At 47.7% G+C, this 17928-nt stretch overlaps 1 protein-coding gene across 4 annotated transcripts in view; it reads left to right on the top strand.

Annotated features, from left to right (window-relative positions):
- Positions 1-17599, top strand: part of COQ8A (coenzyme Q8A) — a 48662-nt gene extending 31063 nt beyond the window's left edge. For all 4 annotated transcript variants that reach the window (XM_030035161.2, XM_041128433.1, XM_030035163.2 and 1 more), the window contains exons 6-15: positions 2533-2655; positions 6736-6821; positions 7945-8085; positions 9316-9397; positions 10814-10907; positions 11851-11992; positions 13906-14013; positions 14773-14838; positions 15611-15697; positions 16191-17599. In XM_030035161.2, the coding sequence (XP_029891021.1) occupies positions 2533-2655; positions 6736-6821; positions 7945-8085; positions 9316-9397; positions 10814-10907; positions 11851-11992; positions 13906-14013; positions 14773-14838; positions 15611-15697; positions 16191-16484 (1223 nt within the window). In that variant the 3' untranslated portion in view covers positions 16485-17599. The remainder of the gene's footprint in view (positions 1-2532; positions 2656-6735; positions 6822-7944; positions 8086-9315; positions 9398-10813; positions 10908-11850; positions 11993-13905; positions 14014-14772; positions 14839-15610; positions 15698-16190) is intronic.
- The last annotated feature ends 329 nt before the right edge of the window (positions 17600-17928 follow it).

Raw genomic sequence — 17928 nt, 5'->3', positions numbered from 1 at the left:
TAACTAACTCCTTTATCCTGCTGTAGCCTCAAAGGAGGATGTTTTTATGTGCAGGTGGTGTGAAGGAAGGTAAGGCTTTGATGTTGTTTTTCTGATGGGACAGTTGAGATGGGATCATTGAGAGCCAGAGCTCTGATAGATGGCTGCAAGCACTCCACTCTCCAGAGCCAGCTGTTCAAGTGTGCAAAGCCGGATCCTTCTGCCCTGGGCACCTACCTATTCAGTCTCTCGGACTCCTTACATCCAGGATCCAGAGCAAAATGTGCTCTGAGGGTTGCTGTGTGGCATGCAAATGGTGACTTCTGGGTCTCTCCTTTTCTGCATCCTGCTCTCAAGAGAAGGATAGTTGACCTGTGTACTCCCTCCTGGTGTTTTTATTCCTCTCTCCTTTTTATGTACATTTGTTACTTCAGATGGGAATTTGTACAGATAGATGTCCCCCATGCAGTGCCATCTTGCTGCTCTCCCACAAAAATGGGTAAAGGAGAGAGAGGGGGGCTGAAGGACAGGGGAGGGCAGGGCTTGGTGCCTCTGTGCGCTGCCAGTGGAGAGTTCAGTGGTATCACTTCTCTAGGGAAAGCTTTGTAAGCAAGCCAGCTGCTTGCAGGGGCTGAAGGGTGTCTGTCAGACCAGTAGCATGCTTAGCACCTCAAGGAAGTGGTACCAAGTTGTGTGAGCCACCAGAGTTAGAGAGCAGCTACTTCAGTCTGACTTGGTTCTTCTTCCTGTCCCCTGGCCAGTCTAAGCTCCCTTTGTATACCTTCCTGAGAGCTAGCTGGAGATGGAGAGGATCTCTTGCTGCTGTAGGCACTACATGACACACCAGTAATTTCCATCTGCCTGAGATCTTCAGGACTGTTGCAGCTGCTGTGCCTTTTTGGGCCCTGCTTGTTGTATATGGAGGCTTCAGCTGTTCTGTACTTAGTACCCTTTCCTCTGAAGTGTTGAAAAAAATAGTGTAGCTCCAAGATCAGCATACCAGCTGTGGGCCCTGCAGCCTGGCTGGAAGACCTGACCTTCCTCCTGCTTGGCTGTCCATCAGCAGGAGCTGATTTGTAGCCCCAAGACAAGTAGTTGGCGGGTGCCTGCTTGCCCCCTCTGTCCCTGCTCTACTGGGCATCACCCTGGAGAGGGAGTTTTGGGTTGATTCTCCCAAAGGGACCAGAAAATGGACTCACTGTCTCCTTCCCTCTCCCTTTAAAAAAAAAAACAAACTGGACAGGTAGTGCTTCTTATGCCACATAAAAAGCATGTTGCATACTTGAAACTGTGGTACTGGTGTGTCGATGGGTGCAATGACCACTTAGTGAACCTGTCAGACATCAGGCTTTACCTGTTCTTGGGGACAGGAATGTGTTTTTATCAGAATGTATATTTTGGGCCTTGTTCTGTGCAAGCTGATGCTTGCATGGCTGCTGATGAGAGTAAGGACAGAAGGGTTTGGCCTCCTCCCTGCATGGCCTCTACATGCAGTCAGAACAAGTGACTAGCTACATTGAAATGTTCTTCTGTCTAAAGGCAGCATCTTTCTCAGTAGCAAGCTGCCCATAAGAACGTGGCGATGAACACCGTGCATGTATGAGGATGTAAGAGGGAAAAAGGTTGGCGATCTTGACAACAGGAATCAATTTCCCCTCCAGCACAATTGTCCAAGAGCATGGTGTCACAGATGAGAGCTTCTGCTGTGCTTCTCCTTTGAGGACTATCTCCAGCCTCCCTGGATTTGACTAGCTTGATTAACCTCATCACAGATTTGCAATCTCCTGCTTTTTCAAAATGCTATATGCAGCCATGGCGTTTTGGGGTTATGGTGTTAGGAGAGTTTGTTTTGCCTGCGCATCAGGAGACAGTAAATTTCAGTTTGATAGAAAAGAAAGTTATTGTGGACTTGGAGATGTGAAAGCTTTGTCTGGTCTCTATGGATTTCTAGTGCACACTCTGGATGTGCAATTGTACAGTAATATGTGTTTGTGTATGAACATATGTGTTTCAGGCAAGAATTATTTGGTATGAGAAAAGAGGTTTGGTACTGGTGTGAATCCTTGCTTCTACCCTAAGAAGTGCTAAGAAGCACATTCTCAGTCTACTATGCCAGTGTGCTGTCAAGGCTTTTGACAATTCCTCCTTGCTGTGGCTCACTCCTACTGTTCTTCTGAGGCTATGGCTATGCTATGGCCTATGGTGTGGGACTTAGGAGACCTTTATGTAGTGTTTTAGGCTGAGCTAGCTGGTACAGTGAGTTCAAGCACCAACATCTGCCCAGGATCCTGGACATTGCATAGCAGCATAGACATTCACGGCAGCTGTGACTTGCTGCCGTTGGCCCTCCAGCCAGCAATGTCAAAGTGGTCACAAGATACGTGTACAACTTCAGCCCATGCCCCTGGGTTGCAGTGAAGGCTTTGAGTGTACTCCTAGTTTGATTTCTCTGGGGAAGGGCAGATCACTTGTTGAACGTGGGCTAACATGATGAAGTGAGCTTGCTGAGATAAGGGTGGTGTTCATGCATACGCTTTCTCTCCTTGCCCTCAGGAAAGAAAGCGGTGATGGATTCTAGCCCATTCCTGTCGGAGGCCAATGCAGAAAGAATCGTGAGAACCTTGTGCAAGGTCCGGGGAGCGGCACTGAAGCTGGGACAGATGTTAAGCATTCAAGGTAAGTGGTAACATAGGTCCTCAGCTATCCCCCTTAGTGCTGCCAGGTGAGGCAGTTGACTTCTTGTGATACATGGTCAGTTGTCTGGAATCAGCATCAAATGAATGTGGAGAGACTGCACAAATGGCTTTCTTATGTGAGAGCAGTTGATGGAGATATGTTTGATTCAGTTCAGTCTAATCCCAGTGTGAAATAACTAGATGTGTGCACTATATACCACTACTTTCCCACTGTCCCCATTGTGTCAGGCACACAAATAAAATTGGTTGAAAATAAGGTGACACTGTCTGTGAATTTTAATGCTCGTGTTAAAAGCAATTGTTGAGAAGCAGAGCTACATCACACTCTACTTGCAGGTGTCCTGCTAGAAAGGAGAAGGACGATGGCAAGAACATGATCCTGTTCTTTGTTCACCAAAAGTGGTCAAGGTTATATCCACAGCCCTCTCCCATTATAGCAACCTGTTTGTGGTTTACATGCTTTGCTGGCACTGAAGCTTTGCTGGAAAGGCCAGTACAGCTGATAATCTTATCAGGTATAAAACAATTGTTTTCATCTTGAGGAGACTTCAAACTGGTACTTACTCCATCGGGCTCTGAAGTCAGTGAACACAGGTGAAGGCATGAGAGACATCAGTATCTCCACTGAACTGTTAGGTTACTCCTGGGAGATAGGTGTGCTGAATTCAGACCTTATCTGGACCTATCCACTTTGCCTTCCTGCCCAACTTGATAGGGAAGGAAGAACCAGCCAAAAATAGCTGTTACACTTGTCTGGAAATAGCTTTCAAGATGGCTCTGAAACTGAGTCAGTGTCTGAGTGTTTGAAGTACTTGGCTTGCTTGGCTTGTGCTTCTACTTGAATTTTTGTAGGTGTTGACTGATGAGGCTGGATCTAGTATTGTATTAAATAACTTGGGCTAGCCAATAAAGCAAGACCAGCTCCCTGTTCCAGAGAGCCCCGACTCTGGCATTTCATCGTTGTTCATTTGCTAATCACTTGGTTTAGGTGCATGCCAGGCTGATAGCAATATTAACAAACCTAGGTGGGAGGCAGCAGCTGCTGTGTCAAAAGCTGCCGCCCATATGCTGTTCTCCCTCTCGAAACTGCCAGGTGCCAAAGACTGATGGCTCACAGTGCAGATCCAGGAGGAGCTCTTGTGGTCCTTGCTTGCTGTGACCAGTGCCTCTGGTATGTGGAGCAAGTGAGCCATATCTGGAAATCAGCTCTGACGTTAACTTGTCTACCATAGGTGGGGATTAATTTAAAATTCTTGGGACACTGTTGAGTTGCATCTGATGTGGATGTGAGTGAAGGAGGAATAGCTGTGAAAGACCAGCTCTGAGGAGCAGAAATGCTCTGGATTTTGTCACTTGCCTGCTGTCTCTTAATGTTACTGAGCTCTGGCAGGAGTGTCAAACACTTGCTGATTGACTTCACTTTGGTGTCGAGAACATACAGGCCTTTAGCAACCTCAGTGGTGCTGCCCAGCCCTCACTTGACTCTTATGACAAGTGCCTGGAGTGCTGCAATGCCTGGCGAAAACATAGGCCCCTGGTAACCTTGCTGGGGGACAGTTGTGGTGAAATAAGTTAGATGCTTCCAACAGCGCAGAGTATCGAGCTCTTGGGCTGGCTGTTTGGACAGGAGGGTTTCACACAGTTCCTGCCACTTCGTGGGCTTCTCTGTGGCCTGGTGAATTTGAATTGGCTCCTTCTATTAACAGGGATGTGTGCTAATTGAGCACAGGGGCTCTGTGTTGCCTTGTCCAGGTGCAGCAGAGCACCTGTGAGCTAAACCACCCAGAAGTTACAAAGCACTGTCCTTAAAAACCCTGATGTCTGCTTCTGGGAGTCAGTGGATTTGTTAGGGACCCACATCCCTGAAGGTCATGCTGAGGGATTGAAAGGATGCCAAGGGCTCAAAATCATCCCGTGTTCTGACGCGTGTGCTCTGGAAGATGTTGGAAAGGCAGTTGCGTTTGCCAATTGAGAGTGCCCTGCCTTGACTCTTGCTTTGTGTTTTATTCCCGGTAAGGCCGCCTCAGTTTACCACAAAGACGTATAACCTTATTCATCAGCATGTTGTAAGCCTCATTTTGTCAGAGTTGGCTCCACAGCATGACTGATTATTAATGTTGCTGCTGAGTTTCTGTACAGTCGATCTGGACTTGCAGGTTTCTTGGCTATTTGGCATTGCGCTCATGAACAAAGCAGTGGTGGTCAAGCAGCCCCAGTTAAGAATGCCCTCTCAGACTAAAGGTTGAAATACCTTGTGAGTTTTTTGGATGTCAGCAATAAGCAAAATAACAGAAGTTGATCCTAAATGCCTGTGGCAGACCCTGATACCTTAACACAAATGGCTTCTGGGAGCAGGAGTCACTTTTAGTGAGGTCCATTCTCTTTCTGCACAGTCATCCTAGGAGGTGCAGGTTATCATGTTACAGCATGATGGTTAATACTTTCACATACCCCTGGGAATAGTTTTTATAATGTTTGGAGGCTTGGCAGCAATACGCCATCAATGACAGAGCAGAACTTTCTTTCAGTGTCTGGAACGCACACACAAATGCAACGTCTAGCCTTCTTGTGGGGCTATAACGTCACAACAGGAGTTTTACTTGCTGTTCCTGCAAAGCCTGTTAATCTCTGACTTGCAGTGACAGAATGGGAGCTTGTCTTAAAAACTCCTGTTGATTCCACAGTGGGGTTTTGGTAGTAATTTTAAATGCTGCTCATGGCTTCAGTGGGAATTTCTAAACAATGCTGAGTGTTAATGTCATGTCTCTGCATTACGTATCTTTCTCTCGCCATTCCTTTCCGCCCCTCTTCCCAGGACAGTGCTCTTAAGGTAGCTGTTTGTTTCCTGGGATAGACTTATGGCTGTACATGCATCTATAAATGCAGAGGAATGACGGATTTTTATTTGACTGTCACAAGTGCATTTGCAGGTTGAGTTCTCAAGATTAAGGCTGGTAGCCTGGACTTTTCCAGTGTTGGGAGAGGAGCAGATAAATCTAATTCATCCATAATCCTTTTTGAAATGAAAAGTTTGCCAGAACTGGTGGCTTTTCTTTGAGCTGTTGTAAAGCCTTTGCTCAAAGGAGAGGACTAATCTTTCAAGATGCTCCTAGCCCTCCTCTTTCTCATGAGTGTAAATATTTGCTTGCTAAATCCTTCTGACTCTTAAAATAACTTACTTTTGGCTCAGCTGTGTTTTCTTCTGCCCACTTGTAGTTGCTTTGCATTTGGGTAGTTGGTTACAGTAGCAGATGCTGAATCTTGATTTCTCTAAGAGTTCAGTGCTTGCATAAGTGGTGTTTTACCATTGCAGTTTTCTAGAGAAGTTGCTGCCCCTTAGAATGAACTGGAGTAAACCATGCTATGAACCTGGGAGTGTTGGGATGACTCTCCAGAGGGTTCCTTCTGTGACCTGTGTTTCCATGACATAGTGTCCTCTCTTAGACCTGAATGCTGTACTGTTGTCAGCAAGAAGATGGGCTGGTGGATGACAAAGGCTTGTGCAGAGCACTCTGCTCTTGGGTTTGTGCAACCTGCCATCACACCAAAAGCCTCTGTGCTGTGTGGAGCTGCCCGCTGCTCTTGGCAGTGTTGCTGGACAAAGCCAGGGAGCACTATGACAACTGATGCTTGATTCCAAAGTATAAAAAGCTTCTCAGCATGCCTTCTAGTGTATTCATACTTTGTCTTTCCCTTGGTAATTGGGAGGGGGTGCACAGAAACTTTCTGCTGCTGCAGCAGGAGGGTGGCTTAGGAGATGTTTGGGTAATACGCAGGTTTTTTGCCAGAGTGAAAAGGAAGGAGTAGCTATTTCCCTATATTTTGCTACTTGTGCACAGGGTTTCTGTTTGTCTCATTTGTAAAGGTGTGGTGCCTCAGGTGCTACTTCTGGATATGGAGAGTTTCTGAACTAGAGTTATTTCCAAAACCTTCACTGGGGTGTGCTTGGGGACAGTCCAACCTGGCTTGTCTGAATGCAGGTGCAAGTTTCTTTTTTTGCTGAAGAACAACTGGAGAATGCAGTGCCTGAGCTGACTGCCATGTACTTTTCCCTTGGCAGATGATGCCTTCATCAACCCCCATCTCCAGAGGATTTTTGAGCGTGTACGTCAGAGTGCTGACTTCATGCCGATAAAGCAGATGACGGTGAGGAATATTCCCTTCTGCTTATCAGGGGAGGAGGGACAATAACAAAACAAATGTCACCTGTGACATACCCCCGTAAGGGAGGTGGATGGGGATTTTTAAGAGTATTCTTTCAATAACTGTTGCTTATTTTCAGTTGTGGGTAACATCTGATTCCTTATTTCAATCATGTGCTGCCATTTCTCTCCAAAACATTGAAGCTCTATGTTCTAGACACAGGGAAAAATGTGGGGTTTTTTATGTCCTGAGACTATGCTGATGGAACAGGATGCTGCATATAAATATGATTATAGGGTCTTGTTGAATGTAGCCACCTCTTCTGTTTCCTCTCTCTCATCTTTCTCAGGGATGTTAAGCCAGTATCTAGAAGTGCCCACATCTCACTTTAGAAACAGACTTACAAGCCTTAGTCTGATCGAAAATTAACAGCAACTTTGTCCTTACTTTTTTGGTTAAATCTGACCCACCATCAAGAAGAGCCAGAATGAAGCAAACTTAGTTTGCTTTCCCCAGTGTACATGCTCTTTCTTTCTCTCTGCTTTCCTCTGTAAATTAAGATGTGAAGGGTGATGCAAAAGGAATTGCCAGCACTACTTATCTTCTGGAGGACACTGAGCAGAGCCAGAACTTAAATATGGCAGTCTGGCATTGTAGCAAAAAAGCTGTTAAAGCAGGCTGTGGTGTTTAATTGTCAATATTGCCTTAAAGAGAGTCATTCTTGCATGTCTGGATTGCTTCTATTCAGCTTGGCAGCATGATGAAAGAGGAGAAATATCTAACTCCTTGCTTGTTTTCTAGAAGATAACAAGTGGCACCAAAAAGGGGACTTTTATATTGCTAAGGCAGTGGTGTTTGTGCTAAAGATCTCTGTCCTTTAGGCCAGAGCAACAGAGCCTCACACAGATCTGGTCAGCATCTGTTTAGTGCTGGGGGAGCACTGCTGGCTGGACCGCTCCTTGCAACGGTGTGCAATGATGAGGAAGGGAGGACAATCTAGAAAGCAGGGTGTAGGTACTCAGAACTACTATAGGTTGTGTGAGTCACCTTAGAGGAATGTGATTTCCAATAGCGAAAATCTTAGATCTTTGCTTCCTGTACCCTGATGCTTTCTTTTTATTTGTAGAAAACTCTGAACAACGATCTTGGCCCCAACTGGAGGGATAAACTGGAGTCCTTTGAAGAACGCCCCTTTGCTGCTGCTTCAATTGGTCAGGTTCACCTGGCACGCTTGAAAAATGGGAAAGAAGTTGCCATGAAAATCCAGGTGGGCTTTAGAGACCAGCCTTGTCTCTTGTCTGTGCCCCATAGAAGGGCAGGGGAGCTGCATATGTATGTTTACAGCTAGACAGATAAGGAACATTTTAATGCAAGTGAAAATTTGGGTCCAGCAATATCGTGCCTAGTGCAAGCAGAAGGGAGGAACAGAAAACTTGCAGCTCGAGCCAGTCTCTGACTCCAGATGGGCAGGAGTCATCTCATAGGTATAGCACTGCAGCGTGGGGATAATGGTGGTGAGGGACTGCTCATACTCTTAGGGCTGTGTGTGAAGGTCCTACCTGCTCCATAGGTCAGTCCTCTCTCTGGGATGTGCAAATGCCACATGCCCCTTTCTGGCCACAGCCCAAAGGTTAAAGAAGTTTTAAGTAACAAGCAGGCAGCACTGACTGTTGAGCAGTGGCAGTCTGACGGTGCAGGAGGCTATTCACCAACTCACACTAAAGCTGTTAGCAACTTCAAGCAGGTATTTCTAACCGAATTGAGTTCTGGAGCTGAAACCCCTTGCACAACATGGTTTAGAATCCAAAGGAATGGGATCCCTTGCTGACTGAGCAGGGTCCCAGGCAAAGTTGGTCATCTGGTTGGTGTTTTTTGTAAAGTGGGGAGACTTTAGAAACAGTATGGCTGGGTACTGGTGTTGTCTTCTCAAGCCGTTTGTGTCCAAAGTACTCTCTGAAGTTAGGCTAAGGTAAAAGCAATGGAAAGTTAATCCTGTAGCATCAGCATGCATTCTGTTCCACAGCAGTATAGGCCGGTTCCCTTCTTGACAGACAAGGTGAGAAAGAACAGGAGGAACCTTTGCCAGGACTGGGCTGGGGCCTCACCGCTTGCCCTGCTGCTGTGGATGTAATGCTCTGGGGCTGTCAGTGGCATGTGCTTTCAGCTGTGGTAGGGAAATGACTGCCACCTCTGTCGTGAGATTTGTGTGTCTGAGAACCTTTCATGTGTTGGAAGAGTCTCTGTCAGAGGACATGAACAGGCATTCCATTGCAAGGAGCTGCATCTTAGCCTGTCTCTCTGTCCCGTTTTAGATGCACGGCTTTAAATAAGCTTTTAGAGGAGGGTGTGTTGCTCGGGTATGCCCTGGTTCATGGCCAGGCTGTAGGTGGCTGTGTTGTGGGTGTCAGTGGATGTTGAGCTGGAAGGTGTTTTTATCTTACACTCTACAACCTGGTCATCTAGTCTCAACACTGCCCTCTCCCATTCTGTTCTGCAGTACCCCGGAGTCGCCCAGAGCATCAACAGTGATGTTAACAACCTGATGACTGTCTTGAGCATGAGCAATATTCTCCCTGAAGGTAAAAAGACGGAGACCCTTGGCAGGCCCTGTGTTCCTGCTGGCACACGTTGAGTTCTGCCAACCCCTTTCAAGCAGCGCATTGCATACTTCTCTCCATAGACTGGAGGGGGCAAACAGCCTCAAGGAAGCAGCGAAAAGGACTTAGGAATTGCTAAGTCTGCCCAGGAGCAGATCTCCTGCAGAAAGTGGGAGAGGTAGTCGATGTGGCCAACCTGGGGAGCTGTGCTCTGCTTCCCTCTCCTGCTGCAGAGCTGCCACTGCTTTTGCTGGGCACATGCCTGCTCCAGTATCCAGTCAGTGGGGTGGGAAGTGCACCTGTGTGGGTTTTTCCTGGCCACGAGTAATGTGCGCTTGTCTCTGTGCGCTCTTTATAGTAAAGGACCCATAGGGACTCTTGGCAAAGTATAAAGTGTCTGGGTATACTCACTTTTGATGGCTTTCTAGCCATGAAGTGTGGGCAGTGTTCAGGTTAGGTAGTCTTGCTTTGTTCGTGTTATTTTCAGGTACATTTGGCAGAACTCATTCTTCTCCATGTGTCCTGTACCCCTCCATGCTTGCCATTCTCTGCTCTTCCCAGTCATTCTCTGTTCTTCCCAGAGTTGTGGAGAGGTGGAGAACTGTCAGACTTGGAGCTTGCTCAGTGTCCCAGCACACAGATAAGTCCCTTTTCCCACAGGGAATGCAGGACTTACTACTCCTTTTTTTTCCAAATATCTGCCTGTAGCAGCTATAAATCTTAGTGGAACTGTACAAATACTGCTTTAAAATTAGGCTGGGTGCTGACAAAACCTGGGACTGTTGTCTGTGATGGCTGGGCAGGGCCCTGCAGGGACTGCTGCAGTCCCAGCCATGTCTGGCCCAAGTAGAAGATTAGTTTTCCAGCTCCAAGATGGAAAAGACTGGACTTGGCAACTTGGGCTCTGGCTACGTGCTGCTGCAGTTCACTGTCTTAGTCATGCTGACTGTTTCTGCATGGCAGTGCCTGCTCCCAGTTGTAGGCAGATATGGTTTGGAGCCTTTCGTGCTGCTTTTGCCCAGGCTAGTGTTTGGGTGCTTCTACTCCTCAGTGTGTGTCTCTGCACAGCCATGCCAATACCAGGAACTGACAGCTTGGGCTGTGGGGTGGGAGCTGGGGGCAAGACAGAGCCCTAATGTACAAGAACGATGTGAATGTACCTTGCTTTAGGAGCAGCTGCGTAGCCTTGGCCTGGGATTACCCGCAGAACCTGTATCTAGTTGGAAATATGCTTTGGTGCTCTGGGGCCTTTTGTACTCTTCAGCTCAGAGCTGGCTGGATAGCAGGCTGCTCCTCAGCTGCAGCTCTGGAAAGCTTAGCCTGAGGGGCTCTTTTTATTTTTTTTTTTCTTTTTTTTTTTTCCTAAGCCTACTCTCTTCTCTGCTGTTTGACTTTCAGGTTTGTTCCCTGAGCATTTGATTGAAGTCCTGAGCAGAGAGCTGGCCCTGGAGTGTGACTACCAGAGAGAAGCTGCCTGTGCAAGGAAATTCCAGTATGTTCACACCATTGCCTTCAACCCTTCCCATCTGTGTATGTGTGTGTGAAATGCAGGAGAGGTTGCTTAACTTCAGGGACAGTGGGGAGATGAATGCCATGTCCTGGGGTGGGACATGGGTGCCTAGGTGCATAGGGGAAGGGTGTGTGTTCACGTGATGCTGATGTTGAAGCATGGGGATGAGGCAGGTGGTTGCTATCCTCTCTCCTTCAGTGCGAGCCTATCTGTTTTACCACATGTGAAGGTACTGCAGTAACTCTTGAGGCCAGAGTTACCACATGGGAACGTACCGCAGTAACTCTTGAGGCCAGAGTTACCACATGGGAAGGTACCGCAGTAATTCTTGAGGCCAGGTTGCAGTGCTGTTCTGTGTACTCTTACGTCAGCCTGTTGTAAACTTCTCCCATCCTTTGGTCTAGGAGGTTTTTCAGTTCAGCCCTCTTACAGCAGTTAACACCACCAGGACTGCCGGCTCCCTTGTCTTGCCTTAGCAGTGGGGACCAGATTGTTTTTACATGAAAGCTGGATGAGGGAGAGCTGCTGGTGGCTGGATGCCCCCTCGTCCCTCTGCAGAACTGCCTGTGACATTGCTCCCCTTGGAAAAGGCCTGTTTCTTCCATGTGTGTAGTCTGGCCCTGAAGCGAAGTGGGGTGAGCAGAGAGGCCCAGCGCCCCTTGATGTACCAGCCTGGAGCCCTCCTTAATGTCACTGCTCTGGCAGGAGATGTGACCTCAGGAGCCAGCAGCAGCTGTAAGTCACTGGCATGGTTTCTGGTGACTTGATCCCTACTGTAACTGCTGAGGAAAACTGCTCCTGGCAGCCACAGCCAGGGTGCAGGGAGAAGTTGTATGAAGGGGCTATGTGCTGTGCAAGGTGTTGCAGCGTGGCTGGGCTGCTCTGAGGGCTCCTAACCTTTTCCTCTCCTTTCTCCATCCCCTAGGGAGCTGCTGAAAGACCACCCCTTCTTTTATGTCCCGAGAGTAGTGGATGAACTGTGCAGCAAGCATGTCCTGACCACAGAGCTGGTGTCTGGCTTCCCCTTGGATCAAGCAGTAGGGCTGAGCCAGGAGATTCGAAATGAGGTACTGTGGGGTGGTCTTCCTTCTCCCCTTGCTCAGAGCAGCGTGCTCGGCCTGCCTGGTGACTGGGGGATGCTTTGTGGAAGGGCACACCCTGAGCGGTGCAAAGCAGGGCTGAAGTTGGGGACTGTCTGGAGCCTCTCAGAAGATTTCTGTGCAGGGAATTTGGCAGTGACACTGGAGTCTCCCCAGGCTGGTCCAGGCCTTGCAGATGCCAGCATTCAGCAGGGAGGGGCTGGAGGGGGTGAACGGCAAGGGTGACTGACGGGGAGGTAGCCTAGCTGTGTAACTCCTAGATGCCCTGTTTCTGATGACCTTAAGTTTGGGAGGGATTGTCAGCTAGTGGAGAGGGGTTTTGTTTTGCAGCTGCTCTTTTGGGCAGGAGTGCAGAATCATCTCGGTGCAAGCCGTTGAGTGTCATCCTGTCCTGTGGGACTGACCTGTGCTGTACAGGGCTATCGGAAAAGTACCTCTCAGTAAACAGGAGGGGGTATGTGGGGATGGGTAGGCGTCGATGCTGAATATAGCAAGGGATTGGAGTGCTGTGGTGGGACAAGCAGCTGCTCTAGTAGCAGAAATAACTGTCCTGGTATTTGGATTTTTTTTTTTTTTTTTTTTTTTTTTTTTTTTTTTTTTGTCTCGATGCGAGCTGTCAGCTGTTAGCAGGTCACTGGGGAAGAGGGCAGAGTATGTTCCTCTAGATAAACAGATCTCAGCGTCATATTGGACTTGAAGCTATGCCAGAGCTGGCTGCCCGTGCCCCCTGAGCTGTCTGTTTTTAGGGCTTGTCCACTCTGATGAGCTGCTGTATCGTCAGGGCTGCTTTTAAAAGGCTGTGAGGTGGGATGTTGCTGCAGGAACAGTCCTTCTTTCCTGTAAGTGACTGGCCTTGCTGACCCACAGCCTTCTGACCCAAATGGCAGTGTCCTCTGATAGAGTCTGGCTTGCATTTGGTTCTCTCCTCCCTCTTGGATTTGATGTTTCATTCAGCTCTGCAGAAGCTGAAGAGGGGCAGAATGAGGCTGGCAGTTCTTCTGCTGAATAGGCTCCAGCTTAAATATCCTCACAGAACAGCTCTGCTGCAGTATGTAACTCAGCAGTGGGCTCTTCAGGGAATGCTACTCTTGCTTCCCCCATGCCTGTCAGTCCCAAGGTGTGGGTCTGCTGCTCCTCCCTCAAGCTGGGTCAGTGCTGAGCCCAGCAGAAGACTTGGCTGAGGAGTACATGGTGGGTGGGTGTATCTATCTAGTGAAGAGCGCTTTCAGTAATGGTTTGGTCCTAGTTCTGTATGTTGTTCGGCAGCTTTACAGGAAGAGAGAGACTCGCTTCTTTAGGCCTTTAACTTAAAATGCCCTTGAACTGCATCTCCTTTCCCCTGAGCCGCCTCAACTTAATTTTGGCCAGGGTCCTGCAGGACTTTCCACCAGGGTAGGCTGTAATGCTCTACTGGCCTCCCCCACCTCTGCTTCTGGATCCCTCTTTGCACTGTGAAGACGTTCCGTTGCTCTCAAAGCAACAACCAAGTGCGTAGTCAAAGCCGGCAAGGTAAAAGGCGGGACCAGGACACAATAACACGTGCAGTTGAAGGACCCCTGGAGCCTGCTGTTCTCAGTTGCCAGATACAGGGTAGCAGCCTCTCTGGAGGCACATCCAGGGGCTGATATGAACTACAGCTCAGGCTGATGTAAACCTTGCACAGCACCTGTGCTGTCTGCTGAGGATGTCCCATGGCAGGTGTGGGCCGGGAGCTGCTGAGAGGTGCTCCCTCACTTCTTCAGGGGTTTTGCAGCATGGAGCAGATAGTTCCTGCCAGTGTGGTGATGTGTTCCCTGTTTGCTAATGCCTGCTGTAAATTACATGTGTGAGTAGGGCTTGCTGCCCTCCTGACTTGCTTCTTTCTCTTCTTGCTTTTAAAGATCTGTCACAACATCCTGGTCCTGTGTCTGCGGGAGCTGTTTGAGTTCAGGTACATGCAGACTGACCCAAACTGGTCGAACTTCTTCTATGACCCGCAGCTGCACAAGGTAAGCCCAAGCAGCTGCTGTTCTGCCTGTCTAAGAGCTGGTTTTCACCAGCTTTTGACTGTTCCCCATTCCCAGAGTTTAAGGAGCCCTTACTGAGATTCTCTCAGATTCCTGTCCTTGATCCTTGGGCAGGTAGGACAGTGAAACCTGTCCCTTTGCCACTTGTCCTCACTTGGTCTGGGTAGGAGAGCAGGGCTCCCGTAACCCTGGCTGGCTGCCTGTCTTTGGCCTTAGATCCAGTCACAGCTACTTTGTACTTCTCAGGGTCTGTTTTGAAGCTGGTCAGTGGGAAGTTGCAGCTGGCAGTGTTCTACCAGGGCACACCTGAGCCAAGGACTCTTTAGTTAAATGCTTTTGTCTTATGCTGTGCTGAAGATAAGGGTAGCAATTACAGATGTCCTGCTGCTTGGCTTGGCTGTGTGCTTGTGCAGGTCGGATGGTATTGCTTGTTTATCCCTGGGGTCTGTGTTGGAAAGTGCTGGGAAAAGGTTCTGTGCTGCTCTGTCCCCACACAGAAAGCCTGAGCGGAGTTACCAGCTGAGCAGGTGTGACTGCGAGCATAGATCATACCTCCTCTGTCATGTACTAGTGCAAATGTTTGTGCTGCTGTCAGGGAATAAAGGAGATAGGGGAAAGCTGAGCTGCAGTGGAAAGGCTCTCCAGCCAGCTGAGCTTCCTGAAGACATCAGGAGTCTTCTTAAGGTCAGGCTCTACTTGAGCAGTTGACACTGTAATACAGATGGGTTTGTCCATTTCCAGGTGGCCCTGCTGGACTTTGGAGCAACACGAGGGTTTGATGAGAAGTTCACAGATGTCTACATAGAGGTGAGGACTTGCACTGTGTCCTACAGTGCTGCACTGGGGGTCTTAGCATATTTTACAAAATTATGCTTATCTCTTAGCTGTATCACTTTTTACCCTGAATGCACTTTGGGTGCGGAGGGAAGCAGGGCTGGAGGCAAGAGGGAGATAGATCTCTGGTCCTGTTTCATCCCTCACCGCAGCCTTCTGCATGTCTGCTGCAAGTCTCTGGCTATCTGAGTTTGGATGTTTAAATTGCATGACAAACATGGAGAACTGTAATGTTGCTTACTGGGAGACTTGAGCATATCAGAACACTCAGAATTCAGTGATTTTTATATGAAGGTATGCAGGAATTCCTTGTCCTGTTCACTGTCTCTTCTTGCGATTTCTAGCTTGCTTACAGACTGAAAAATTTATGTGAAGTCGTACGTGCTTCCTTTGTGATCACCATGTTGATAAATTGAGCTGCAAGGGCCAGCAGATGTCACCTAAAGCTTCTCACAGTTGGCTCTACTATTTTGTCGGGGGAGAGACTGATTCATTCGTGAAGGTTTTTTGATGTCCCTTATGTTCTCTGGGCTATGTGTAGCCCTACTGGGAAGAGCTTTGGAGAGCCAGCAGCTCTATCTTTTTACCAGTAGCTCTTAAACTGGCCAACATGACCCCTGAAGATGAGGGCAGAGGCAAGGAAGTGAGCAGGCAGCATGTGTACCTGTAGCCTACATAGTAGTCCTGTACTCAAAACATTTTTCAGTTATCCCCTAGCTCTCCTGAAAGTGTTCCTCCTATTCAGGTAATCAAGGCAGCTGCTGACATGGACAGAGAGAGAGTACTGAAGAAGTCCATTGAAATGAAATTCCTCACTGGCTATGAAGTCAAGGTATGGAGCAGAAGGGTCTGCTTTTAGTGGTGGCCACTGATAAGTTTGTTGTGGGTCTGTGGACTTGCCCAGATTTATTGATGTGGTAAAAGCCGATGTCAGTCTGAAAGCCCTGTTGATAAGGATGAGGGAGGAGGGCAAAAAAGGTTTTGGCTTTTGTTCTCTCACTTCCTTCTGGGAGCAGGAGCTGTAACGATGATACAGCTAGCCCCAAAACCACTGTCCTTCTTTCTCTCCCCCAGCAAGACCCTGCAGGTGGTGATGACTGCTGAAATTTCATGACTGGGCAGATGGTCTTCTGGAAGGTTTAGTTGCTCAAAACTGTATTGATCAAATGTCCATCAGTCTTGCTGGGGGCTGGAGGTCACCTTTGTTATGGGTATAGCTAGGTATTTCTCCTGAGCTGCTGCTCTTAGGGGTAGTGTTTCTCCTTTTCCTCCCTGGTGGTTAAAATAGCTAGTGATGTTATTTATGCCTCTTTCCTTTTGGGCAGGAAATGGAAGATGCCCACTTAAATGCTGTCCTCATCCTGGGAGAGGCTTTTGCATCTGAGGAACCTTTTGATTTCGGCAACCAAAGCACCACTGAAAAGATCCATGGTTTAATCCCAGTCATGCTGAAGCATCGTCTTGTACCTCCGCCAGAGGAGACCTACTCTCTTCATCGGAAGATGGGGGGTTCTTTCCTTATCTGCACCAAACTGAAGGCCAAAATTCCCTGCAAAAACATGTTCCAAGAGGCATATAGCAAATACTGGAGCAGTAGGGGCAAGAAGCCAGAGGATTAGTAAGAATGAACTAACATGTCTTGTTCTGAGGGCTCAGTTCATCTGAGCCTTGCAGAGAGTGTTCTAGCCTCCCATGCGTTGCACCCCAGCTCTCCATCCTCTTGAGATGCAGCAGCCTGTGCCCCGGAAGCCAAGTGTGCGTTTCACAAGGACAAAGCTGTTCTTTCATGCTGTGTCTGTCCCACACTGACTGCCAGTACAGTCTGCAGCTTGCAGGAAACTATCTTCTTGAGTGCTTCTGTACTGTTTCAAGGCACCAGCCGACTACCTTGAACGTATTTTTAATATTGTGATGGCGGCTGCATATTGATTGGGTTTTATAACGAGTAGGGGAGGGAGGACAAGAGCAGAATTTAATATTGAAACCTGTTTGTAATTCTTCAAAAATCATTTTTTTAAAAGCCTTCCCTTTTTCATGCTAAGGTGGAATTCAAGTAGTGTTCATACTGTGAATTATAGAATGAAATACTAAGGTGTACCCTACCACAGACACATTCAGCACCTCTCCCCCATTTTTGTAAGTCAAGTGGTGGCAGTCTAAGAACCCTCCTGGATTTTACTGACATTGATTTAATTCAAGGAGGCTGCGTGTGTGTACATAGGATGAAGTTTCATGCTTTCTGCCTCTTTTTGGCTTGCAAGCTAAACATAGGAAATATTTTAAAAAAATCTGAGAATTGAATGCCAATCTCTTTTTAAACACACACATACACTCACACAACCCATCTCAGTTCTGGGAGTCAAATATGTAATCAACAGAGCTATATCTGAGCACAAATAGTGGGATTCTTCACTGTCTGGTAGGTATCAGCTTTCCTGAGGGTAAGTTAGATAAGCTCCAACTCTGACACCAATTGCTTGCTGGACTCCTAACCAAGAAACTTGTCTGTCTATCTCTGTTTTCCTGTAATGCAGAACTTATGGCAAGGCAGACAAACACGTAATGTCTCTCATGAGCATTTCAAGCTTTTGCTGAAATGTCACACACTTAAAACTAGACGCACAGTTTTAAACTATTGGAGTCAAGCTAGGAAATTTACTTCCTTAGATTTTTGTACAAAGCCTGTACCTGTATGACTTCCTGATTTCAATAAAAAAGTGCTTGTGCGGTGGGCCTTCTGCCTGCAGTTTTTTCATCTTCTGGTGCGGTAATGAATAGCCAAGTAAGTGAACCATGTCCTGTTTTGTGGGATAAACAGGAGTTGAGCAGAAGGAGCTTCCAAGTCTCCTCTTGTTTCAGTTGTAGTTTGCTCAAGGAATTGCTACTACCCTTGTGAAGCCATCTATCTGTGGCCTATTTATTCCTTCACCTTTCCATTGCAGCTGTGTCACTAGTGCTAGCAGTGATGGTGACCAGTTTACCAGAAGGACATCAGCCTGAGCATCTGCTGGGCCATGAAAATCCCTGGTAATTGACTTCTTTTCTTGTTTTCCTTTGTTTTAA

Source organism: Aquila chrysaetos, chromosome 13, assembly GCF_900496995.4.
Source record: "Aquila chrysaetos chrysaetos chromosome 13, bAquChr1.4, whole genome shotgun sequence".
NCBI classification, from domain to species: domain Eukaryota; kingdom Metazoa; phylum Chordata; class Aves; order Accipitriformes; family Accipitridae; genus Aquila; species Aquila chrysaetos.
Note: the sequence above shows the minus strand (reverse complement) of the source record. Positions and strands in the feature narration are given on the sequence as shown.